Here is a 12,501-nt window from a genome sequence, read left to right on the forward strand (position 1 = left end):
ACCTCAGGGGCTCAGGATCGCCCCGCCCGGTCCGACCTTGGGCACTTGCAGGTTCGCACACGGGACGCGCAGAACCGCCTTCCCGGTGGCCATCCCCACCCCCGGGCCCGCCCCCTCCCCAGACTCCCCAGGGCTTCCTCGCCGCCCCCTCACTTCCTCCTTCCCCAGCGTGGACACTAGCGGGTTGAGGGCCGGCTGGACCGCCCGGTAGGAGCAAAGCGAACCCGGTGGTGGAGGCGCGGGCGGCCTGCGGGTGGAGGGGGGCGGCGGGCGGGGCACACGCACCCACGAGGTTCCTGCCTGCGTGCGGTGCGGGTGCGGGAAGGCGGGGAGGGGCGGGGAGGGGGACGAGGGAGGCGGGGAGGGGAGGGAGGCGGGGGGGGGCGCCGCGGGGAGGGGCGCGGGGAGGTGGGGAGGTGCAGCGGACGGGGCCGGCGGCCTCGTGTCACGCCTGCCCCCGCCCCTCCCCGCGTCCCGCACCGTCGCCGCCAGCTGGGGGCACGCAGGCACAGTCGCGCAAAGCGGCCGCAGCAGGGGCGCCACGCTCGCCGTGAAGCCCGCATCCAGCAGCGCCGGTGACACCTGAGGTCGCACTCGTGCGCGTGCGTCTGCAGGTGCAGGTCGCGCACCGGCGGTTGCACGAGCGTCCGGTAGCCCTCCGGGGTCGGGACTGACGCGGGGAGGGGCGACCCCGCAGGAGGAAAGGCTCCCGCGCTGTGGCTGCGCTGACAGGGGAGCCCCCGGGGTGTTGGGGGTGGGGCCTCCACGCGCGAGGTGACGCCGTGGCTGCACTAGGACATCCCAGCGCGCGGAGCCCGGTGGTGAGCGCCATAGTGTGGGAGGCGAGCCTTGGTGCCCTTTAGCTGGTGTGTTTGCCACCTGCTTCCTGGAAGAGAGAACCTCACTCACTGGACACAGACTCAGGGTCGGAAAGGTGACATTGTCCCAGGGTCATAGCTAGTGAGTGACCCTGTGGGGTTGTGGCCTGTCTCATTTCCCAGTCGCTGCTTTTCAGCTGCTTCCCTGGGTTACCCCGCTTCTGAAAGGGCTCCTAAGAGCCAGAGTGGAAATCCGACTTCCTCCCGACCGACAGTTCTGCAGGATTCTGTGGATCTGATCTCCCTCCCGTGCGACAGTTCTCTAGGGGGGTGTGGGTCTGAACTCCCTCGCGAACGACAGTTCTCTAGGGGGGTGTGGATCAGACCTCCCTCGCGAACGACAGTTCTCTAGGGGGGTGTGGATCAGACCTCCCTCCCGTGCGACAGTTCTCTAGGGGGGTGTGGATCTGAACTCCCTCCCGTACGACATTTCTCTAGGGGGGTGTGGGTCTGAACTCCCTCCCGTGCGACAGTTCTCTAGGGGGGTGTGGGTCTGAACTCCCTCCCGTACGACAGTTCTCTAGGGGGGTGTGGATCAGACCTCCCTCGCGAACGACAGTTCTCTAGGGGGGTGTGGATCTGAACTCCCTCCCTTACGACAGTTCTCTAGGGGGGTGTGGATCTGAACTCCCTCCCAAACGACAGTTCTCTAGGGGGGTGTGGATCTGAACTCCCTCCCGTATGACAGTTCTCTAGGGGGGTGTGGGTCTGAACTCCCTCCCGAACGACAGTTCTCTAGGGGGGTGTGGGTCTGAACTCCCTACCGTAGGACAGTTCTGTAGGGGGGTGTGGACCTGAACTCCCTCCCAAACGACAGTTCTCTAGGGGGGTGTGGATCTGACCTCCCTCCTGAACGACAGTTCTCTAGGGGGATGTGGGTCTGAACTCCCTCCCGTAGGACAGTTCTGTAGGGGGGTGTGGACCTGAACTCCCTCCCAAACGACAGTTCTCTAGGGGTGTGTGGATCTGACCTCCCTCCCGAACGACAGTTCTCTAGGGGGATGTGGGTCTGAACTCCCTCCCTTACGACAGTTCTCTAGGGGGGTGTCGGTCTGAACTCCCTCCCGTACGACAGTTCTCTAGGGGGTGTGGGTCTGAACTCCCTCCCGTAAGACAGTTCTCTAGGGGGGTGTGGGTCTGAACTCCCTCCCGTAGGACAGTTCTCTAGGGGGTGTGGGTCTGAACTCCCTCCCGTAGGACAGTTCTGTAGGGGGGTGTGGACCTGAACTCCCTCCCAAACGACAGTTCTCTAGGGGGGTGTGGATCTGACCTCCCTCCTGAACGACAGTTCTCTAGGGGTGTGTGGATCTGACCTCCCTCCCGAACGACAGTTCTCTAGGGGGATGTGGGTCTGAACTCCCTCCCTTACGACAGTTCTCTAGGGGGGTGTCGGTCTGAACTCCCTCCCGTACGACAGTTCTCTAGGGGGGTGTGGACCTGAACTCCCTCCCGTAAGACAGTTCTCTAGGGGGGTGTGGGTCTGAACTCCCTCCCGTAGGACAGTTCTCTAGGGGGTGTGGGTCTGAACTCCCTCCCGTAGGACAGTTCTGTAGGGGGGTGTGGACCTGAACTCCCTCCCAAACGACAGTTCTGTAGGGGGGTGTGGACCTGAACTCCCTCCCAAACGACAGTTCTCTAGGGGGGTGTGGATCTGACCTCCCTCCTGAACGACAGTTCTCTAGGGGTGTGTGGATCTGACCTCCCTCCCGAACGACAGTTCTCTAGGGGGATGTGGGTCTGAACTCCCTCCCTTACGACAGTTCTCTAGGGGGGTGTCGGTCTGAACTCCCTCCCGTACGACAGTTCTCTAGGGGGGTGTGGACCTGAACTCCCTCCCGTAAGACAGTTCTCTAGGGGGGTGTGGGTCTGAACTCCCTCCCGTAGGACAGTTCTCTAGGGGGTGTGGGTCTGAACTCCCTCCCGTAGGACAGTTCTGTAGGGGGGTGTGGACCTGAACTCCCTCCCAAACGACAGTTCTCTAGGGGTGTGTGGATCTGACCTCCCTCCCGAACGACAGTTCTCTAGGGGGATGTGGGTCTGAACTCCCTCCCTACGACAGTTCTCTAGGGGGGTGTCGGTCTGAACTCCCTCCCGTACGACAGTTCTCTAGGGGGGTGTGGACCTGAACTCCCTCCCGTAAGACAGTTCTCTAGGGGGGTGTGGGTCTGAACTCCCTCCTGTAGGACAGTTCTCTAGGGGGGTGTGGCCCTGAACTCCCTCCCGTATGACAGTTCTGTAGGGGGGTGTGGGTCTGACCTCCCTCCCGAACGACAGTTCTCTAGGGGGGTGTGGGTCTGACCTCCCTCCCGTACCTCCTGCCCCCACACGCATTGCCTTCACGCATGATCAATACTACACCAGACCGTACGTTTGTTATCACTGATGGACCTGCACATCATAATCTCCAAAGTCCACAGTGCACAGCGGGGCTCACTTTGTGTCCATTCCGTGGGTTTGTCATAATCTCCCAAGTCCACGGTGCACAGCGGGGCTCACTTTGTGTCCATTCCGTGGGTTTTGACAAATGTGTTATGACTTGTAGCTACCACTATAGCATCATACAGATGAGTTTCACTGCCCTACACATCCTCTGCGTCTGCCTCTTCATCCCTCCCTCCTCCAGTCCCTGCCACCACTGATCTTTTTCTTTCTCTTTTTTACAAAAAGAGTTATACCTCATAATGAGGTGGTAAGTATGCCCTGCTGAACCCCTGTGGTCTTCCAGGACCCCTCCAGAGACAAAGCAACCCTTTCTTCTTTTCTAACATTTGATGAAAGTTGATTGAGTCTCTGGAGGCACCCTCCCCCCCCGCTCCCCCCCCCCCACAACTAGGTCCTTCTGGTTATCTTGTCTCTTGCCTCAACCAACCTTAAAATTCCCGTGTGAGTCTTTTATTATGTAAATTACTGTGCTTTTACTTTTCTGCCATTATTCTGGTTTAACTTTCTTATGAATTTAATTGGTGACCACTTTAATGATTGTGTGATCTCTCTGCAAATGTAGGATGGAGTACAGAGCCAGAGACTAATTTTGGCTACGGTTGACATCAAGATTGATGTTCCTCCAAGACGAAACCAAATGTTAATTTGCAGTCAAATTGCATGCAGACATGGGGTCATCAGAGTGATGGGGACAGTGCTGAGGGAGAGGAATCCAAAATAGAATCTGGTATTAATGGGACACCTGCAGAATCAGGGTAATGAGACTCCAGTCTCAGCTTGTCTTAACTTGGTCCCTTGGTGACCTCATCTGTTAAGGGAACAGAATTTCCCTCCCTTGCCCATCTGAAGGAGTGGCTGAGGATAAATTAGGTATTTGGATTGCCTTTCTCAAAAAGCACTATTGATGTTTAACAATTGGCCGTCCTTGTAGACACGAGTCACGGAAGAAGGGAGTTATTTGCAGTTCTGGGCAACAGGCAGCACGACAGAGTGGCCGGTTTGCTGTGTGACCAGCTCCCGCGCCCCGGTGCTCTCAGTGCCCCCTCCTGTGCCCCGCTCCCTCCCTGCCCCCTCGTGCTGGTGTCCTGAGCTTCTGTCAGGTTGCTGCCCCCTCCCCCCACCGCCGCGGCTCGCAGCCCACCCGGTGTCACGCATGAGAAATTGCACGGGGCGGGGGGGGGGGGGTGGCCCGGGGTGATACTCAGGGCCGTGGCCAGGCCCGGGACCCAAGCCCTAGGCTCCTGGTGGGAGCTGGCAGAGGCGCCCCCTCCTTTCTCGGTGGGGTTCGCCGAGGGAGGATCTGGAGGTGCATAGGGTTGAGCAGGATCCCCTCCTGCGGATTTTCCGTGGTCTCCGTTTCTGTTTCCGGGTACCTACCTGCTCACCGTCAGGGGTCACCGTTTCCGGGGGCTTGCTGGCTGTCAGAGTCACCGTTTCTGGGATCTGCTTCCCGTCTGGGGGTCACCGTGTCCAGGGACCTGCTGGCAGTCGGGGGTCACCATTTCCGGGGACCTGCTCGCCATTGGGCGTCACCGTCTCCGGGAACCTTCTGGCCGTCGGGGGGGCACCGTTTCTGAGGACCAGCTTGCCGTCAAGCACACACGGGGGGCGCAGGTAGGGTGTCTGGGAATCGGGCCTGTGCCCCCCTGTCCTTTCAGATGTGTTGCAGCCTCCGCAGGAGCGCAGGTGACCCCAGAGCAGGGACCTGGTCCCTGGCGCTGGGTCCCCAGCATTATGTGGGAGCAGACGTGCAGCTGGGGTGCCGGCGGGGCAGGGGGTGGGTGGGGTGGGGACCCTTTTACAGTTTCCTCCTCCAACTTGCGCTGTTTCCTAGGGTTTCGTGCCCCCTCCCTAGTGGCTCACGGATCCCCTGCTCTGCCTCATGGGTGAGGTTAGGGAGGGGTCCAGGCATTGGGGATGGAACTTTCTCTGACTTTCTTCAGGGTGTGTCCTTAGGGCCAGAGGTGGTGGGAGTGCCGATTAGAAATTTAGCCAAGAAGGGGCAGTTTGGTCACACGCAGAGGAAGGGCAGGTGGTGGTGGCCCACCCACCTGTGGGCACCTGAGGGCTCAGCTCAAGAGAGGCAGGAAGTGCTGAGCTGTGGGTTTGGTGGCCTCCTGCAAAGTCAGAGGTTCGGAGGCCACCGCCTGGTCCCTGGCCCGGGCCTGGTGCCCTTGCCTCCTTGTGCACCAGCTACAACGTTCAGTAAACTGCTTCAGGGGAAGAAGAAAGTTCATTTTAAACTTGTGGCTACCGGAAGCCAGCATTTCTCCCTCGGAGCGAATGACCCCACAGGCTGTCTGTGGGACTTGGGTTAAAGCTACTGTTTACAGATACTTGTACTTCAGCGTTCTCACTCCTGACCCCTCAGGAGCACGCCAATTCCTGCCCAAGTGTCGGGATTTGGGGACCCTGTGCCAGCGTGTGGCCCAGACACAACAGCGTCTTCTCCAGTGTTGGAGGGCGGGTCTGGGGTCTGAAATCCTGTAGCAACTGTCCCTTGAGCTAAGGTCTAGCGAAGGGGTTTCATGGTTTAGTGGGTCTGCGGCAGCACCCGAGGGGTTAAAATTCTATGTTCCTGGGCGATGCTGTTGCTGCTGGTGCACACTGCATTTTGAGAACCACTGTCAGGTACCATGAAAGGCCAAGAGGGTTGTGCTATAGCCCCTGGACTGCAGATTCCCACCCCATTAAGATAAACTGTGCTCAGGCTGCAGAACAGTGGGGTCTGTCACCTGCTCCCTGAGGGAGGGCTCAGGGAGGGGCTAGCAAATGAGGGGAGGCAGGTCTGTCCCCAGGAGGCATCCTATTCTTTTTACATTTATTTTAAATTTTTAAATTTTGGTTTCCAGTGTAGTTACCATACAGTGTAATGTTAGCGTCAGGTGTAAATACACTGATCCATCACATACACACAACAACCAGTGCTCATCACAACAGATGCCCTCCTTAATGCCCATCAATCACCCCACCCCCTCCCACCACTCCTCCAGCAGGCCTCAGTCTGTTCTGTCTAGAGTTTAGAGTTTGTTTCTTGGTTTTCTCTTTCCCCACTCCCCGTGTGTGATTTGTATCTCAAATTCCACATATGAGTGAAATGATATGGTATCTCTCTTTCTCTGCCTGACTTATTTCATGTAGCATAAAACCCTCCATTTCCACCCGTGTCACTGCAAATGACACAATTTCATTCTTCTTGATTGCTGAGTAGTACTCCATTGTATATATATATACCAGGTATTTACCTGTTCATCCATTCTTGGGCACTGGGCTGTTTCCAGTGTTTGGCTACTCTTGATAGCCTGCTATAAACATTATGGTGCATGTGTCCCCTCAAATTAGTATTTTCATATCATTTGTTCTGCCCATTTGTTCTGCCCATTTTAAATTGGATTGTTTTTTGGGTGTTCAGTTTTATAAGTTTTTTATGTATTTTGGAATCGCTCTATCAGATATGTCATTTGTGATGAGGGAGCTAAGGCAAGCTGATGCCCTGGACACCCCCCCCCCCCCAAGTGGGATGTGTGGCATTCCTCAGGCTCTCCTGGCTGCCCAGGAACAAAGGGGAAAACAAATGGTAACTAGAGATTGCAGTCCTGCAGGACAGGAGTCTCCATCAGTTTACAAATGCCTTAGTAACTAACAAGAAAAGGCAATCTTATCCATTGTCTAATCTCCAGAAACCTATAGACTCTGTTTCCTGGAGCCCCAACATCACCCTCTCCTCCACAGTGATGTGGGAACAAAGGCAGAAGGAAATGGCAGGTAGAACTAAGTTTCCTTATAACCTGCAGCCCATTGGCAGATACTTGAGGCTGGCAGAGTAAACCATCCCTCCAAGAACCCCGTACTGTCTTAATGCTAATACTTTGCTAGAGAGAAAAACCACCCTACCTTGACAATAGCTAGGCCTCCAGTGTCCTGTGAGTCTTCTTCGGCTTATGAAAGTCTCACTGGAAACTTCCCCTAGACTTTACTGCCTATGGGTCCCATCCCCATGCTTTAATAAAACCACCTTTTTGCACCAAAGACATCTTAAAAATTCTTTCTTGGCCATCAGCTCCAAAACCCTGAACCCCACCATTACCCCCACACTGCATCATTTGCAAATATCTTCTCTCATTCTGTCAGTTGCCTTTTAGTTTTGCTGATTGTTTCCTTCGCTGTGCAGAAGCTTTTTATTTTGATGAGGTCCCAATAGTTCATTTTTACTTTTGTTTCCCTTGCCTCCAGAGACGTGTTGAGTAAGAAGTTGCTGAGGCTGAGGTCAAAGAGGTTTTTGCCTGCTTTCTCCTCAAGGGTTTTGATGGCTTCCTGTCTTACACTGAGGCGCTTCATCCATTTTGAGTTTATTTTTGTGTCTGGTGTAAGAAAGTGGTCCAGGTTTATTCTTCTATATGTCGCTGTCCAGTTTCCCCAGTACTATTTGCTGAAGAGAGTGTCTTTATTCCATTGGGTATTCTTTCCTGCTTTGTCAAAGATTAGTGGGTCATACGTTTGTGGGTCCATTTCTGGGCTCTCTATTCTGTTCCATTGATCTGAGTGTCTGTTTTTGTAGGTATCCTATTGTTGACTGGGGCACAAGGTCGGACTTACACACCTTTCCACCTGTGAGACCCTTCCGTTTTGCATTTGGCCTGTCTGCCATCATTCCCTGGCCCTGTGTGGATTCCAAGTCCTGTGATGCCTTGCTGTTAGAATGCTCCCTCAAGCTGTAAATGATAAAGGACTCAGGTAATGTACTTTCTCGGAAACTCCTAAAGCAAGAAATCATCTGTGATCTGAAGGGAAGAGCTTTTATGAGTCTTTATGGGTGCGTTTCAGGCATCTGGTCAGGCAGTTGTGTTACTGTTTTTGGTGCACTAGTTTGCAAAGCTGTGTGTGGCTGGGGCTGGCTTCTAGCAGACAAGGAGCTGACGGTCCTGGGTGAGACAAGATGCCTTGGTCGAGGCTTTCTGGGTCCCATGCTGGCTGCCTCCACACAGCTGGAGCACATGATGAGCGTGGACCAGACAGGCCAGGCGGAGAGCACACTGCATCCTGGGAGCCGCGATCATTTGCTCTCTTAGTGCTGCGGCATTGGAGGAAGGTAGATGTGGGTCACTAAAGGTCCCTTCATCCTCTCTGTTCCCTTTCTTCTGGTGAACCAGGCTTGTCTGCCCTCTTGCTGGAAATATCTTTGTAAATAAACAGAAACTTTTCCACTTGACTTGTTTTAGATCCAGCGTCATAGTTTTGAATTTAGAAACTTGCTACCTATTTTGACTGGTCTCCATGGCAACCAAGTGACCATGCTTATATTTGGCTGGGATTACCGTAGTTCAAGATCACTTGGTAGGGATGGTGGACAAGGAGCATTGAACATAATCTGTTTGGTTCTTTGTAAGAAAATCAGCCACAAGAAAGAGAAACTCCTGGGGTGTAGAAGAGTGGGTCTGAACCTGGCGCAAGGCCCATGTGGTTCATTGAGGAAGTTGAAAACCAGAGACATGATGGCAGCAGAACGTGGCAGGTCCTGAGAGTCATCTGTGGCACGGTGTGGGTGGCAGCCAGGTCTTCCGTCTTAACCCAGGGTTTTCCCCACTCAGCAGCCTCTGTGCTGTGATTTGCATGCAGGCCTTGTTCCTGAAAGGCTTTAATGTGCCTTCCGTGAACTGCACAAAATAAGGCTGAGGTAGACCGAGCAAAGAAAACGGTGGCATAGAAAATACTGTAACGGAACCAGGCTGTGACTCAGGTGGAAAAACCAAGCAGCACTCAGAGATCTTGGTGGATTGGAGATTTATTTAACATCGGCGGGCTCAGAGGAGACCGTTTCTCCAAAGATCTGAGCTACGAATGAAGGGGGGAAGGGTAATTTATAGTCGTCAGCTTCCATATCTGTGGGGGTTTTCGTGTGTGCGACAAACAGGACAAGAAGAACCTGGAAGAGGGGTCTCTAAGTCAGAGACCAGGGCTTGTTTTAGTCTCATCGGCCATCTTGTGGTGTAAGACTTTATTCATTTCTCCAACATTACCCACTTTGATGCCTTAAAAAAAACTTTCACTAGGCGTCAACTTTCAGTTTTACAGGTTGGTACTCTTGGAAAGCTAAGATACGGGCTGTAGTTTGGCAAGCAACAGTGTTTTCAATAAAATGTACCAGGGTATTTAGTATACAGGGGCTGATGGTCACAAGGAAAATTATGGAAAGAAGGGGCCCTGCCAGCGAAGGGAGCCAGGATGCCCAGTCTGTGAGATCCCATCCTCTCCATTGACTGATGTTTTCCTGTTGTCTATGTTGAATTCTTTCCTTGAGTTCCTTAACCTTAGTCCCGACTATTCCTGATTGGTTTACAAAATAGCAACATTCCTCCCCCAGAAAGATGCAAGTCCCTCCTTTTTCTGAAGAGAAGAGGTCAAGGGCTTGCCTATTTTGGAGGGACACTGCTGCCAGGGAGTTGATTTGGCTTTGTTAGGTTACCAGGGAGTCTGCCATCTGTTCCATGGCCAGTTTGTTGGTGCAGTCTCTATTAGCCCAACAGCAAGAAGCAAGATCAGGGCGATGACACCAGTAAGGGGCAAGGGCTGGCAGAGTTGCATCTGAACCCCTGGGCTCAGCCCACACATTGATTCCTCAAGCTTCTTCCATGTGCAGGCCAGCCAGCTTCCGGGCTGTGGCTGGAGCAGGGGTGGAGGTCTCAGGGGCCAGTGTCTTTTTGAGGGTCAGTTTAAGTGGTTGACTGGATCTTGATCACTTTGCCAGGTTGAGGGTTCCTCTGAGTTGGCCTTCTTAACTCTGGGCTTGTCAACCCCTGCTCTGATGCCCCGGAGGAGAGCCTCTTGGTACTGGCAGATTTGGACTGACATCTGGAGAGTGCCTGTGCCTGGCCAAGGGTGCAATCTGGCCGCTGGTCCTTGTCAGGGAGGGTTCTCTGGGTCCAGGAGGGGAGGAGAGACAGAGGGGGGAGGAGTTTCAAGCTCAGGGGCAGTGGGGAGGGAGCCCAGTGAGTCATAAGGTGGTGGAAAGAGGGGATCTTCCTCTGGGTTTCTTGCAAACACTAGGGGAGCAGTGGGTTGCTTCTTTGGCTTCTTGGGTGAGCCTCCACATAAAGTGGCTAAAACCTTTGCCTGGCTCTGTTTGCTAATGATGAATCACACCCAAGGCAGGGGATTTTGGGCAATTTCAAGCCAGGAGTCAATGTATGGAAATTGATCAGGGTGGCCTGGGTTCCCAGTGACTATTAGCCAAACCCACAGCACTATTTGAGTATCTAATGTCCCTTCTAGGAGCCATCCTACATTGAATAGGGGCCATTCTAGTTCACAAAAGATCCTTAACTTCCTGGGTATCATTTTCACCCTGTAATCGTCTGAAAATTCCTTTTTAAAATTTTTGAGTATGACCTCTAAAATCGTAGGCTTACTCTGTTTTGATCCCATTATTAATTCCTTTCTTGTGTTTGGTGTCGCAAAGACAGACAAAGGGAGGGTATCCCCTCAGATGAGAGGACCAATCAGATACTCCTCTGGTCGCGTTCCCGAGGGAAACTTTAGGTGAGGTTTGGCCTTAGCGGACTCAGCTTTGTGACTTGTGGTCGGAATCTGACCCGATACCTCCTTAGACCTTATACTCTTACCATGACACAGGAGAGCCCGTTCAGACTCTGTAAATTTTTGGGGACTTTAAGGGTGCCCGTCCGTGGAGGTACAGACTCGAATTCGACTGGCAAGCCTGGCCGAGCCGCACATTCAATACACACACACCAGAGGTTATTATATTTCCTTCCACAAAATTCCTACTTGTGAGACTTCTGAAGTCTCGGGGAGTGATCAGGTCCCCCTTCCACTCTTGTGAGTGGGCCTGACTAGATTGGGCTCCAGCCTTACCAGTTCTGACGTCGGGTCCAGGTCCTCACCTGCCAAGTCTCCTTGAGTCCAGTGGGAGTGGCGGAGCAGGGGCCGGCCCGAGGCAACGGAGAAGGAGACTGCCGAAATTCAGGCAAGGTGGGCCCTCTCCCTTGTGATCCTTCATTCCGTCACTGCCTCGCTGTTCTCCCAAGCCAGTGGCAACAATAGACCAGCGCAATTGGGTTTCCCAGTCAGGGAACCAAGTATGTTTCGCAACCAGACTGGAACGCTGGTGGAAAAACCAAGCAGCACTTGGAGAACTTGGTAGATTGGAGATTTGTTTAACACTGACGGGCTCAGAGGAGACTGTTTCTCCAAAGATCTGAGCGCTGAATGCAAGTGGGAAGGGTAATTTATAGTTGTCATCTTCCATATCTGTGGTGGGTTTTTGCACCTGGCAAACAGGGCAAGAAGAACCCGGAAGTGTAGGCTGGCGTCGGGGCTGCAGAAGGGCAGGGAGAAGATGAAGGAGGTGTGGCTCAGGCCCAGCATCGCTCCACAGGCCCACGCGACCCCGTCAGCTGGAGGCACACCCTGTGGCTCAGCAGGAGTGGGTAGCCAAGGGGTTTGCAGATGGCTGTGTAGCAGTAATAGGCTGTGGCCACCAGGAGACAGCACTCCGTGGCCCTGAGGAAGAGGAAGAGGAACATGTGGAGAGTGCAGCCCATGTGGGGCACGTGGCACTGGCCTGTGAGGAGGCGGTGGGGCAGCAGGGGTGACCGATGTGGTGCTGATCTCCAGGGCTGATAGCACGTGCAGGAAGCAGTACATGGGGGACTGCAGGGTGGCGTCGGCTGACACCACAACCACTATGAATAGGTCGTTGGCCACGGTGAGCAGGTAGATGCCCAGGAAGAGGAAGAAGAGCCAGCCCTGCAGGTGGGCCAGGTGGGAGAAGCCCACGGGGATGAACTTGGCCACCAGGGAGGCGTTCATGCCCATCCTGCTCACAGCCCAGGGCAGGGGCAGCCACGGAATCGTGATGTGGACACAGGTGGCCTCTGGATGCCCGTTCTCCCAGTGTCCCCGGCCTTTGGGGCAGCACTCCCTTGCCCATGTCAGCCTTGCTCCCTTTGGAGGGCTCAGTGCTGCCAGCCTGGCTGGTTAAACTCACCTCTGCAGGTGCCTGCGTTTGGTGGGACCCACGCGGTCCTGCCTCAGCTTCCCCAGGGCTGAGCTCTGAGCCTGCCACCCAGCCCTTCCTCCTGTTCCGTGGGGCTTGTGGGCAGGCGTCCTCCTCCTCAAAGCCAGAATTTGTTCTGTCAGGACCTTCCCCTGTGTTCTTCTCCCA

At 54.5% G+C, this 12,501-nt stretch overlaps 1 protein-coding gene across 1 annotated transcript; it reads right to left on the minus strand.

Annotated features, from left to right (window-relative positions):
- Positions 1–3: 3 nt before the first annotated feature.
- On the minus strand, positions 4–12,152 carry LOC122490235 (olfactory receptor 6N2). Its single transcript, XM_043592833.1, is given in 6 exon segments — positions 4–247; positions 481–725; positions 9,784–9,829; positions 11,605–11,728; positions 11,731–11,927; positions 11,929–12,152. Coding segments are annotated over 6 exon segments (1,080 nt in total).
- Positions 12,153–12,501: the final 349 nt, after the last annotated feature.

This window comes from Prionailurus bengalensis, chromosome B2 (genome assembly GCF_016509475.1).
Source record: "Prionailurus bengalensis isolate Pbe53 chromosome B2, Fcat_Pben_1.1_paternal_pri, whole genome shotgun sequence".
Classification (NCBI taxonomy): Eukaryota; Metazoa; Chordata; class Mammalia; order Carnivora; family Felidae; genus Prionailurus; species Prionailurus bengalensis.